At 32.9% G+C, this 14,034-nt stretch overlaps 1 protein-coding gene across 1 annotated transcript in view; it reads right to left on the reverse strand.

The window, feature by feature from the left end:
- Positions 1 to 14,034, reverse strand: part of ARID2 (AT-rich interaction domain 2) — a 156,074-nt gene that overhangs the window by 57,032 nt on the left and 85,008 nt on the right. The window contains exons 6-8 of the mRNA XM_058558442.1: positions 10,902 to 10,969; positions 474 to 540; positions 129 to 379 (exon numbers count right to left, since the gene is read on the reverse strand). Of these exons, the coding sequence (XP_058414425.1) occupies positions 129 to 379; positions 474 to 540; positions 10,902 to 10,969 (386 nt within the window). The remainder of the gene's footprint in view (positions 1 to 128; positions 380 to 473; positions 541 to 10,901; positions 10,970 to 14,034) is intronic.

Consider the following 14,034-nt stretch of genomic DNA (forward strand, 5'->3'; position numbering starts at 1 on the left):
GGCAAAAACTATATATAAGCATTTAATATTGTAAATATGGCAAATATAATAATGCCACATCCTAAAATTTTACAGTAAATATTGTTGCTAACTATAACAACTTTTTAAGTTACTGTTAACATGCTTACCTCAGCTGCAATATTTCCTAACGTGTCAAGGCCTAATTGCCTTAGAGAAATAAAATGACTATGTGCAGAAAGTAACAGGAAACGAAGACAGGTACGATTAGCTGCCAAGAGCTTAACATTGCCCTCCTCAAAGGAAAGATTTCGCAAAATCACTGCAATCTGAAGTACCCGTTGTCCTTCAATATCATTAATGCCCAGCTTTCGAGGTGGATGAAATAAAGATTCCCAAATCCATTCTCCCGATGTACCTTCTACAACAGAAAATACATATTTTACTTAAAATGCTATTTCATTTATTACTACTGATATTTCAAAGTTACTTAAAATTTTTTCTCACTGACTTACCATGAGACTTGTTTCTGTCAGAAATGAGGTCACGTACTTCATTATCGTCAACAATATCTTTCCAAAACTGTAATGAGAAATCATTATGCTTAATTCTGACAATCTGAAACAACTATTTTATTACTTTAAAAAGTCACACATACTATAAAACTATAATATTCATACTTTTTTTTAGTTCATGTAGATATCATTATAGTCTATATATTTAATTCTTTGACATAAATGCTTCATTTTCTATAGTTTAAGGTACTTATACAATAAACTATTATTATGGACAAGGGTTCTTAGTCTGGGGTCCACAGATCCCTAAAAGGTCTATGAAAGAAATCAGGGCATCTATGAACTTGAATAGGGAGAAAAAAATGGCATCTTTATGTTCATTAACCTCTAACTAAAATTTAGCATTTGCTTAGCATTTTCTCCAACTGTGAATGTTAGACAAGAAACCACCGTAATATTAATAGTATCTGTGACACTGTCACCAATATGCATCACAGATATTTTCAGATCACTTTACAGCTATGGAAAATATCTAGAAAGAGTGTTTACGCTCATTAGTACTGAGAAATTATAATAGTCATTAATCCCATTAGTAAACTGTGCACAAGCACAGTACAGTTATGTGTTGCTTAACGACGGGGATACATTCTGAGAAATGTGTTATTAGGCAATTTTGTTGTTGTGCGAACATCATAGAGTGGACTTACACAAACCTAGATGGTATAGCCTACTACACACCTAGGCTATATGGTATAGCCTATTGCTCCTAGGCTACAAATCTATACAGCATGTTACTGTACTGAATACTGTAGGCAACTGTAACACAATGGTAAGTATTTTTGTATTTAAACATATCTAAACATAGAAAAGGTGCAGTAAAAATACAGTATAAAAGACAAACAATGGTACATCTGTATAGGGCACTTACCATGAATGGAATTTGCAAGTCTGGAAGTTGCTCTGGGTGAGTCAGTGAGTGAGTGAATGGTGAGTGAATGTGAAGGCCTAGGACATTATTGCACACTATTGTAGACTTTATAAACACTGTACACTTAGGCTACACTAAATTTATTAAAAAATATCTTTCTTTCTTCAATAATAAATTAACCTTAGCTTACTGTAACTTTTTTACATTATAAACTTTTAAATTTTTTTTAACTTTTTGACTCTTGTAATAACACTTAGTTTAAAACACAAACACATTGTACAGATGTACAAAAATATTTTTTCTTTATATCTTTATTCTATAACCTTTTTTCTATTTAAAAAATTTTTATTTTATTTTTTTGCTTCTTAAACCTTTTTGTTAAAAACTAAGACACAAACACACACATTAGCTGAGGCCTACACAGGGTCACGATCATCAATAGCACTGTCTTCCACCTCCACATCTTGTCCCACTGGAAGGTCTTAGGGGCAATAACACACATGGAGCTGTCATCTCCTATGAAGGCATCTCTAATGCCTTCTTCTGGAATACCTCCTGAAGGACCTGCCTGAGGCTCTTCTTGACTTGGTGTTACTCTTTTCAGAAATATGTCCATGGTAGTTTGCTTGGTTTGTTTCTTTTTTTCACCATAGATTTGCTTATAAGCAGATAATGCACCATGGACATTCCTCTCTATTAATGAAACAGTTTCAGTGTTGGGGTCCCTGTTTTCAAACTTTTTAAGAAGCTTACTGAGGTCTGCAAAAGCTTCTGCTAAACCCTTCACTGTGAATTTTCCTGGGGATTCTTCTTTTTCTTCTCCTGCAGTTTACTTTTCTCTTGCCTCTTCTTCAGCTAAATGTTCCTGTTCCAGTTCTAACAACTCCTCACTAGTCAATTCCTCAGGAATCACCTCTAGGAGCTCCTCAATGTCATCCCCATCCACACCCAGGTTAAAGTTGTTTGCCATCTCAACCACAGCCTTGTTTATTTTTACAACCTCCTCATCTTTGGCAAATCCTTTGAAGTCATAGACGAATCTCTTGAGTATCTTCTTCCAAATGCCATTCATACACTCCCCAGTGATATCATCCCAAGCCCAAGCAAGGTTCCTGATGTAGTCACAGATGCTGTAATCCTTCCAGAATTGGATCAGTGTCTTCCTAGTTGTAGCAATAGTCTGGGCAAAGGTCCTCCACGGGGAGTAGGCCTTAAAAGCTGCTATAACTCCTTGATCCACTGGTTGGATCAAAGAGGGGGTGTTTGATATTGCTTTGATATTGGGACGAAGATCACCTATTAAAGGAGGATGTCCAGGAGCATTATTAACATTAAGCAAAATCTTGAAAGGTATGTCATTCTCCAAACAGAACTTCTCCATTTCGCTGGCATAGCAATTCAGGAGAGCATCTTGGAAGAAGGGTTGGGTCATCCATGACTTCTTATTGCTCCTGTAGTACACTGGCAGTGTGTGCTTACTGATATGCCTGAAGGGCCTGGGGTTCTCACTATGCCAGATCACAAGAGGTTTCAATTTGTAGCCTGCAACACTGTCCCCAAGCAAGACTGTGATCCTGTCCTTAAAAAGCCTTGAAACCTAACACTGACTGGGCTTCCTTAAGGATGAAAGTCCTTTCAGGAATCTGTTTCCAGAATAGGGAGGTTTCATCCATGTTGAATATTTGCTCTGGCAAGTAATTTTTCTCCACCATCAGCTTATCTAGAGTTTCCAAAAATTCTTCAGCTGGCTTCATATCAGCACTCGCAGACTCACCACTCGCTTTTACATAATGTAACGAATAATGATTCTTGAATCGTTGAAACTACCCAGAGCTAGCAGTAAATTCAACACCATAGTCAGGTCCAGCCTTTTCTTCCAACATCGCAAACAAACTTTTGCTTTGGTTGTGATCGTCACAGTGCTGAGAAGGATACGATTCTGTGTGTGGTCTTCAATCCAGGTCATTAGAAGTTTCTTGATGTCTGATTTGGCCCTTCTTGAATTTTGGATAGTCTTGTTGTGTTCAATGAAGCAGATCCTTTAACAGCTTTTGTCACTTTGTTCTTGTTCTTCAAGATCGTAGCTATGGTTGAATGGGACATGCCTGACTGGCGAGCAATAATCATCACTAATTTTCCACCTCCGTAGTCCTTAATCACTTAATTTCAATTCCAGGTCAATCACTCAACGTGGCCTCTTACTGGTAACATCAGCACTGGATGTTGTACGCTTAGGGCCATGATAAACAAAACAACAGGAGATTAAATCAAGCACAAGAGAAAACGATGCAATTAAGAAACACGATACACATGAGATGTATGAGGCTGCTGCTGGTGTAACATAGCATACTGTTTTACAGTAAACTTTTTTTTAATAAGTAAAAAGAGTATATTCTCAAATAACAATAAAAAGTATAGTATAGTAAATACATAAACCAGTAAAATAGTCGTTTGTTATCATCAAGTATTATGTACTATACATAACTGTATGTGCTATACTTTTATATGACTGACAGTGCAGTAGGTTTTTTTACACCAGCATCAATACAAACACGTAAATAATGCATTGCGCTATGACGTTACAATGGCTACGACGTCACTAGGCAATAGAAATTTGTCAGCTCCACTATAATCTTATGGGACCATCATTGTTTACACAGTCCATTGTTGAGCTAAACATCGTTATGCGGCACATGACTGTATTCCTGTTTACAGACACTCCTGAGACATAGCTGGCTAGTTACTAAGTAAATCTACATCTAGAAAAAAATCAAACAGTAAGCGGTGAAGTTATGTGTACCCAAATTGGTAACCCAGATATTTAAGTTGCTTTCCACTATTCCGTGCCTGTTTTTTGATCCATATGTGAGAGGAGATAAGTCAAAATCCACTGTTTAATGTTCTTTTTCAGGCTAAGAAACAAATGCCTTTATACCGATATACCGATACAAAATGAACTTTAACTTCTAGTTGTCTATGCCATTTAAATGTATTATCTTGTTACTTTTGTACTAATAAAGAAGTACATGGGCTATTAGTTCACTTTTTATTTCTAAACATTCTGGTATGTGTATTTCAATAGTTGTACTTTATTTTTTGGAATTAAGGTTCTTTTGCATTTAAAGTCACTAATCTGAGAAAAGATCCACCACCAAGAGGACCCACTGCACAAAAAACTCATGGTAAAAAATGTTTGGTAACAATAAAAATGAACTAGATATATGAAGAAAAAGGACAACGTTCAATAAGCAAGAAAAAAGGGCCACAGGGAATTCAAATAATAAAGATATCAGACATGGAATTTAAAATGATCATGGATAATAAAGAAATAAAAGATAAGATGGAAAATTTTGGCAAGTAAATGGAAACTATAAGAAAGAACTAAATAGAAATTTTAGAACTGAAAATAAGAACTCAATAGATGGATTTAACAACTGATTAGATACAATTCAAGAAAGAATTAGTTAACTGGAAGTGACAGCAGAAGAAAATATCAAGTTGGAAGCATAAAGAGACAAAAGGATGAATAGTAAAAAACCATGCAAGACACAGGGCACACAGTGAAAAGTTCTAACATAAAAATAATTGGAGTTCCTGAGGAAGGAGAGAGAAGGGGTAGAAACAGTATTTGAAGAGACAGAGCAGAGAATTTTCTAAAATAATTGAAAGATGTCAACCCACAGATGTAAGAAGCACTGTAAACTCCAAGAAAGATAAATAAAAACGTGTAGAAACATCACAAAATTCCTGGCAAGTAAACACAAAGAAAAAACTCTTAAACACAAAGAGAAAAAAAAAGACAGATAACCTTGAAAAGGACAACTAAAACGACAGCAAACTTTGTAAAAGAAAAAATGGAATCTAGAAGACAATGGGATATTTTCAAAGTGATGGAAGAAAATATCAGCCAAACTAGAATCTTTATACAGTGAAATGTCTCTTCAGGAATGAAGGTGAAATAACATTTCTGACAAATGAAAACAGAGACAAATCATCATCTGCAAACCTGCACTAAAGAAAAATGCATGAAAAAATTGATGTGGTTTAAACCAAAAAAAATATTGAATGAATAAAATACTTTAAAAATGTCTTATAGGGTAAAAATATATATAAAATTAAAATCTAGGAAAAATACTTGGAAGAAACTTTTGCTCAGGCCATAATGGAGTCTCTCATACTGCAGCAGTCATTGTATCATAAACCAATACGTATTAAACAATTGTTTTCAGAGACTGGACAACAAGCAATGCAAAATTGTAATAACTGAAAGATGGGAAACAAACAAGATGAGCCCAATGATTGCCCCATTTTTTACATGGACACTCTTTCTATGCTATGAAACAGGGACAATAAACCCAAGAGATCACAGGGATTTGCTAAGCTGAGGAGACTGATCAGAGGTCAGCAAGGCCAACCAGCTAGAATTTGAGAGCAAATTTGCAAAAAAGGAGGGGCAGGGAAGAGAAAGAGCTCCGTGAATCTAGAGGATACCATAGCTAAGTACTAAACTATGCGTGTTTATAGTCAAACTCCAAAACACCAGGCAAAAAATTAAACAGAACAACTGCTGAGGAGCTATATAGGCATACCTTGCTTCACTTTTATTGTGCCTTACAGATACTACGGTTTTTTACAAGACCCTCCACCAGCAAAAAGATTACGACTTTCTGAAGGCTTAGATGACGGATAGCATTTTTTATCAATAAAGTAATTTTTAATTAAGGTATGTACATTTTTTTTAGACATAATGCTATTGCGTATTTAATAGACTACAGTATAGCGTAAACATAACTTTTATATACATTGGGAAACCAAAACAATTTCTGTAACTCACTGTATTGCAATATTTGCTTTATTGCAGTGGCCTGGAACTGAACCTGCAATATCTCCAAGGTATGCCTGTAACTGAACAATTACCAAAACAGAGAAAACTTATTATATATCCAGCTACTTTAGTAGAAATCCAAAAATGGCCACGCCTCAGGAGTAGAGATAAATTAGTCCTAGAGTAAAGGCTAATCTATATCAGTCATAACAAAGCTTAAAAACAACATTCTAAAGGATCAAGATCATCCATATATCAATTAAAAAGTATGCCAGAACAAAGTTCAACATTCTTGAAAGACACTAAAATCCAGACACCAAGTAACGTAACACCCTCAATATCCATATCTAATAAAAAATTACTAGATGTACAAAGAATGTAAGAAACATGACTCGTAACTAAGACAAAAATCAATTTCAACAAAAATAGATCCAGAAATAATAAAGATAATGGAATCAGAAGACAAGGACTTTAAAACAACTATTATTAAATATGCTCAAGGATTTAAAGGAAAATACGAACTAATCAGGGGAAACATGAGACAATATAAGAGAGAATCAAATGGAATTGCTAAACCTGAAAAACATATTATCTGAGATGAAAAATATGACTAAATGGGCTTACCTGGAGAAGAGAAACTAAAAACATAACAACAGAAACTATCCACAATGAAGTACAGAGAAAGAAAAAAAGGTCTAAAAACAATGAACAGAGCCAGAGTGGCCTGTGGAACAGTATCGTGGTCTAACATATGTATAAACATAGTTTCAGGAAAATTGGAAGAGAAAGAATAAACACTTTCCAAATTTCACGAAAAATACCAAACCAAGAAGCTAAATAAACCCCAAGCAAGAAAAGCAAAGAAAATCACAACAAAACACATTAAAAATCAATGATAAAGAGAACACCTTAAAAGCAGTCAGAGAAAACACTATACACAGAAAAACAATAAGAATGAAACTGACTTCTTGTTAGTAACAATGCAAATCAGATGGCAATGAAATGTTACCTTTAAAGTACTCAGATAACACCCTAAAACATACAATTTTATATCCAGCAAAAAAAATCTTCAAACATAAAGGCGAAATAAAATTTTCAGGAAAATAAAAGCTGAGAGCCAAAACTCAAACATATCAATAGTTTCATAAAGTATAAACGGTCTGAACACGTTGATGAAAAGGAAGAAATTGCAGAAAAGGCACTCTGAGGTAAGGGGGAAGCAAGACTCACTATAAGCTGTCTATAAGAAACACTACATATAAAAGCATAGATGAAAAGCATAAGGACGGAAAAAGATACATCATGAAAACATTAATCATAAGAAAACTGGTGTAGATACATAACATCAGACAAGAAACTTCAGAACAAGGGCTATTACCATAGGTCAGGGGGAATGTTTCATAATGATAAAAGCTAAATCATCAAGAAAATATAATAATCCTAAATGTATACGCAAACTAATAATGGAGGTTCAAAATACATGAAGCAAAAACTGACATAACTGAAAGGGGATATAAACATTCATAATTATAGATGATAATTCCAACACTCATCTCTCAGGAAATCATAGAACAATTATATAGAAAAGCAGTAATGATACAGAAATCTTAAACAACACTATCAACCACCTTGACTTAATTGTTATCAATAAACAGTACATCCAACAACAGTAGAACACACATTCTCTCAAGTGTGCATGAAATATTCACCAAGAAAGACCATATGCTGAAGCATAAAACAAGTCTTGATAAGTTTAAAAGGACTGAAATCATATAGAATATCTTCTCTGACAACAATGAAATGTGATTAAAACTCAGTAATAATAATGACAGTAAGACTGACAATAAAAGCTAGTTTGAAAAAGAACAGTCAGAAATTAAACAGCACACTTCTATATAACCCATGAATCAAAGAGGAAATCACAAGGGAAATAAGAAAATATCTTGAACTAAATGATGATGAAAATACAACATAAAATTTGTGGGATGCAGCTACAGCAGTTTATAGAGGGAATTTATAGCTTTATACACTAATCTTAGATAAGAAGAAAAGTTTAAAACCAATGGTCTAAGATTCTGTTTTCAGAAGCCTGAAAAAGAGCCAAGTAATGCATAACAAAAGTAGCACATAAATCAAAAGTAAGTAAATGGAGATGGAGTTGTTCTGTTGTCCCTGCATTATCTAAGAAACTAGGAAGGACTAAAATTATAATCTCCAGTGTAATCAATGAGAGAACAGAAAAAGTGTAAAACTAAGTGGTTGGAAAACTGAGTAATAAACAATACTCAGTGAAATCAATTAAAAAAAAAATAAGACAGGAGAAAGGGAAAAAAACAAAGCCGAACAGATAGGACATAGAGAGACCAATTCAAAATAGGGTAAATTTAAACACAATTATATCAAAATCACATTTAATGTAAATGGAATAAATGCACTAATTTAAAAACAAAATTTTTCACACTGGAAAAAAAAAGCCCAAATATACGTTGTTTACAAAAAAAATCATCTAAAATATAAGGATAAGAAAAGTTGCAAGTAAAATATGAACCATATAAACACCACCCAAACAGAAGCTGATGTAATTATACTGATATAAGACAAAAAAAAAAAGTATACTTAGAAGTAAAAAGGACACTTTATTATACGTTCAATTGACCAGAAAAATATTACAACTGTATTTGTGTGCACTAAATAACATGGACTCAAAATGAAAACACAATATTATACAACTATAAGGAGAAAGAGTCACACTCACAATCAAACTAGGTGTTTTTAACATGCCTCTCTCCATAAATGAAGAAATAAACAGAAAAAACAAACCAATACTGATGTGGAAATATGAATATCATGATTAACCATGCTGGCCTAACTTGACATATATAGAAATTTATACCCACAACTTCAGAATATATACTATTTTCAAATACACATGGAGTGTTTATAAAATCTGATCAATGCTAGGTTACCAAATAAAGGGTGAAAATACGTCCAAGGTTTAAAATTATAGAGTATGTCCTCTCTGAACATAGTGAAATTCAGTTAGATATTAATAAGAAAAGGGAAACTAGAAAAAATTTCTATGTTTTTAGAAATTAAGAAAATTCCCTTTTAAATAATGCATGTATCAAAGAAGTAGTCACAAAGAAAATTAGAAGATATTTTAAACTGAGTTATAATGAAAACATGAAATATCAAAATTGGAATAATAAAGTTAAATGTGTACTTAGAGGGAATTTTATAGTTTTAAATGTATGTATTAGAATGTATGTATTAGAAAAAATAAAAACAAAAAACAATGATGTAAGCACCAGCTCAAGAAGTTAGAAAAAGTGCAGCAAATTAAACCCAAAGAACATAGCATACAGAAAGAAATACAAAGAGCAGAAATAAGTGAAAACATGCAACAGAAGTGATCATCTAATCATCTTCAACATATTTGTGTGTTCTTGAATGCCGGTGATTAGTGATTATACTGACGAGCTCCACTCCCCATTGTGATTGCATGTATAAATAGACATTTTGTGCATCTTACACTTTAATCACCAATTTTCTGGAGTTAAGGAAATTATCTGCCTAGCTACGACCATGATGCTTGGCTTCTAATGGGTGGAGTTAAGGACAGGATATAGGACTTTGGGTCAGTTTGTGAAGTGAGGAATAAGAAATACAACTCCCTATCATGGTGAGAAATCTGAAGGTCTAATACCCTCAAAGGGAGATAAAAGAGACTGACTGCCTCTACTTAAGCTTTGAGTTAAAAACAATCCTCTAAATATTTTAACCACTACTCCGCTCCATAGCTCCCATGGGTTTGGTTTTACTATCAGAGTCATCGGAAACTCTCAAATAAAGAAATTAATATAAACTCATTCTGACCAGTATTTCCTTTCAAGTGATTGGCAAATGTAACACAGAAGTAGAGAAACAAACTCTCCACCCAATCCGTACAAAAATCCCAGAGAAATAAGTCTGATTCATAAACCAACATTATAAAACACAAAAGAATGATCCACCATGAGTCAGAGTGAGTAGAATTAGAGTTGCAAGAGGCTTAGATACTAGAGTTAACAGATGTGTTTGTATGTGTACATATTTTTTAATTTCTATGTTATATATAATATATATTTGTATTTATATATTATATACTTAATTTATACATAACCTAAATTATATTAATAAAAAGATATTTAAAATACATACATACTTTTAAAATTATTAAAAGCATAAAAGGAGAAGGTCAAAAAGGGCAAATTTGAAAAAATACAAAGAAAATTTCTAGAACTTAAATCACAATCACTAAAATAAGACTCAAATGAGTTAAGTGGCATATTAAGACACAGCTGAAGAGTCAGTAAGTGAACTGAAAAACAACCCTAAGAAAATTACCCAGACTGCTGCTCAGAATCTGGGTATTCTCAGATTTACTGCTTTTGTTATAGATTTATTATTTTCAGAAATGAATGTATAATAAAATAAGAACTTTATTACTGTTGATTAGCCATTCTGAAAGATTTTTTTATGAAACTTCATCACAACTTATAAATAGGTATCTTTATGTATTGTGTTAAATATTAAAGTATAGGTACTATCATGTATATAAAACGAGCAACCACTGATCCTTGGCCCTTGGCTACATATAATTCAATGATTCAATATTTTAATTTATGTGAATTACCTTAACAAAATCTCTATCAGTCTTCTCCTTCCATTCTTCTCCAAATACAGTAGAAAAGGATCCTAAAGCTAAAAGAATAAATAGTATATTCAGTAAAATGAAATTATTTATTTTACTTAATTCATTAAAGATTTAGAAAAACAGTAAAAATACATTTTAAGTTCTCTTGTTCACTAAAAATTATTTCATAGTACATGACGGACAGTCATGATAATCTCTTTTAAAATACAATTTTTTAAATTAGGAAATTTAAGTCTCTACAAAATAAAAATACACAACTCACTTTCATAATAGTTATGTAGACAATAAGAAATAAAACGAAGAGTTACTCTGCATTAGTCTTCATTTGTAGAGAAGAAAAATATTACAAAGTCAAACTGATGCTATTGCTATTAGATCACCAGATTGTTATAATTTTAAATCTTCATATTAATTTCAAAAATAATCGTGTAATTCATATTTCAAATAATATAGGGCAAGGCATTCTTTGGAAATAATTCCCATAAATGAAATCTCCTTTAAGAGACATTCTTAGGCCTTTAGCTTGTTTGTGTTTCTTGATAAAGTTGTTTTAGGAGGAAAGTCAAAAGCTGCTTCTTAATAACCCCTGCTCCCACCACCTACAGCAAAGGTTAAGGCATACAGGCAAATGTTGTTATCATTTTTTTCTCCTTTATGTTGCTACCTCATATTCAGTTATGGGGCCAGACAGTAAAGCAGTATGATGCAAACGTCAAAGCTGTAACACAAGATGCATCTCCCTTTAGAAATTAGGTAAATACTTTCATCAATAATCAGATTAATTCTGTAATGAAAGCTACTGCTCTTAGAATGCAGAAAGAAGATTATACAGTGGCAACTGTTAACAGAAAAACTAGTTTTATTAATGTAATTCTTTAAAAAAAACAAAAGTAAGCCTCTTGAATGGATGTGTTGTGACAAGCATAACAAATGGATATATTTTCTGTTGTACGAGATTTACTGAATCTTTACAGTCTTTCTATGCCTTTAGTATAGACTTAATATTTACTTAATAAAATAAGGTTTGTAAAGCACTTAGGGTAGAATAAGAATTTTCATTGGAAAAGTATTAAAAAGGGTGTGGAACAGAAACATTTTAACATAAATTATATTTATCAAGGAATTTTAATATTGATATTAGAGTCATAAGGAAATCAATATAAGGAACAGATGTGAAAGTTTTTAATAAATAAATTAACTATAGTGACCTAAAGAAGAATTTCATAAAATATCAAACTTACATATAAGCAGCAGCTTAACTAGACAAATGAAGCCCACATACCACTAAAGAGAGACAAGGTTTTGTTTGTTTGTCCTGAAAAAATCTTATAAAGAAAAACTTCACTGGGAAAAGAATACTGGATGGAAATATAAGATGGAAAAATTAAAATTTTTGTCACATGGAATTTTTATTATACTTCTTCAAACACACAAAATGTATAAACATTCCACACTTTCAAAGGAAGTGGCATCCACATTTATCTCTCAATTAAAATTCCATGCCCTAAAAAATAAATCAAAACCTCTCAAAAGCCTAACCAAATCAAATATATTCATAATCCTCAAACTCAAAGAAATTATTTTCATAATGTAAAATACCATCATTTTAAGTATAGAGTCTTCATAAAGTCCCTATGTATTCTGGAACTCTCAACTTTGTTGGAATGATAGAAACATTCCTTAAATAGCACTTGCTAAATTATTATTCTTATATATTGCTATGCTCCATAATACTTTAGTCTTTTAGATAAATAAAAGTGCCTAAAGAATGCAAGAAGATAAACTGGGTCTAAAGAATGTCATGACTCAGTGCACCAAAACTGGTAAGATTACTTCTATCATATATATACATGTAATCCTATTCTTTTTTTTTTTTGTGAGGAAGATCAGCCCTGAGCTAACATCCATGCTAATCTCCTCCTTTTGCTGAGGAAGACCGGCTCTGAGCTAACATCTATTGCCAATCCTCCTCCTTTTTTTTCCCCAAAGCCCCAGTAGATAGTTGTACGTCACAGCTGCACATCCTTCTAGTTGCTGTATGTGGGACGCGGCCTCAACATGGCCAGAGAAACGGTGTGTTGCTGCGCGCCCGGGATCCGAACCCGGGCTGCCAGTAGCATAGCGCACGCACTTAACCGCTAAGCCATGGGGCCGGCCCTATACATGTAATCCTTATTCAATGATTCAATGGTAAGACTTCACTAAAATTAATCCAGTTTAAGAATATTTATTCTTTAGAAAAACTTCATTTTAAAGTTTCTAAAAAATGTGAAAATTTTAAACTCCATTCTATATTAAATGCTGAAAGAGATGTCTTAAAAGATCAAAATAAAATAGTAGGAACCAAAGAACATGAAAGTGAGATAGAAATTCACCCAGTTTACATCATCAAAGTTATGAGACAAACTACGAAGTACTGATCTTTGTTCCTCCTCCATGTGACCAAGAATAGCTTCAGGCATGGTTAAGAAACTAATTTTCACTTTTTTTAAAAGTAATTTAAAGTTTGTTTTCATACAAAATAAGCACATGTCAAATTTTAAGGAATCCTACTTAGATAATCTCAAATAAAATTATATTTGAAAAGTACACTACTTGACCCAAATCAAATTGCAGAAAAATGAACTCATTTGCAAACATGTTGCTATTTAAAGATAAAAAGTCAGGAATCTATAAAATATTATAAGAAATTCTCAGACTGTGTCTACTGTGCTATATGTATAGTTTCCTATATGATAAAATAATTTTAATATATGTCAAAACTTTATCCTTTAATAGGAAATATACTTCTGGATAAAGAAGTTACAATGGTGTCGGGTAGGAGGAGGATAGAGAAGCAAGAAAAAATTTTGTATCAACGACAGTTAGCTGACAGATATTTTAAAAAGAAAAACTAGGGGCAGGAAAAGACTGCAAAGTATATATATATATATATTTTTTTAATTTTTATTTATTTATTTTCCCCCCAAAGCCCCAGTAGATAGTTGTATGTCATAGTTGCACATCCTTCTAGTTGCTGTATGTGGGACGCAGCCTCAGCATGGCCGGAGAAGCGGTGCGTCGGTGCACGCCCGGGATCCGAACCCGGGCTGCCAGCATCGGAGCACACGCA

The sequence above is a fragment of the Diceros bicornis genome, chromosome 17 (genome assembly GCF_020826845.1).
Source record: "Diceros bicornis minor isolate mBicDic1 chromosome 17, mDicBic1.mat.cur, whole genome shotgun sequence".
Taxonomy (NCBI): domain Eukaryota; kingdom Metazoa; phylum Chordata; class Mammalia; order Perissodactyla; family Rhinocerotidae; genus Diceros; species Diceros bicornis.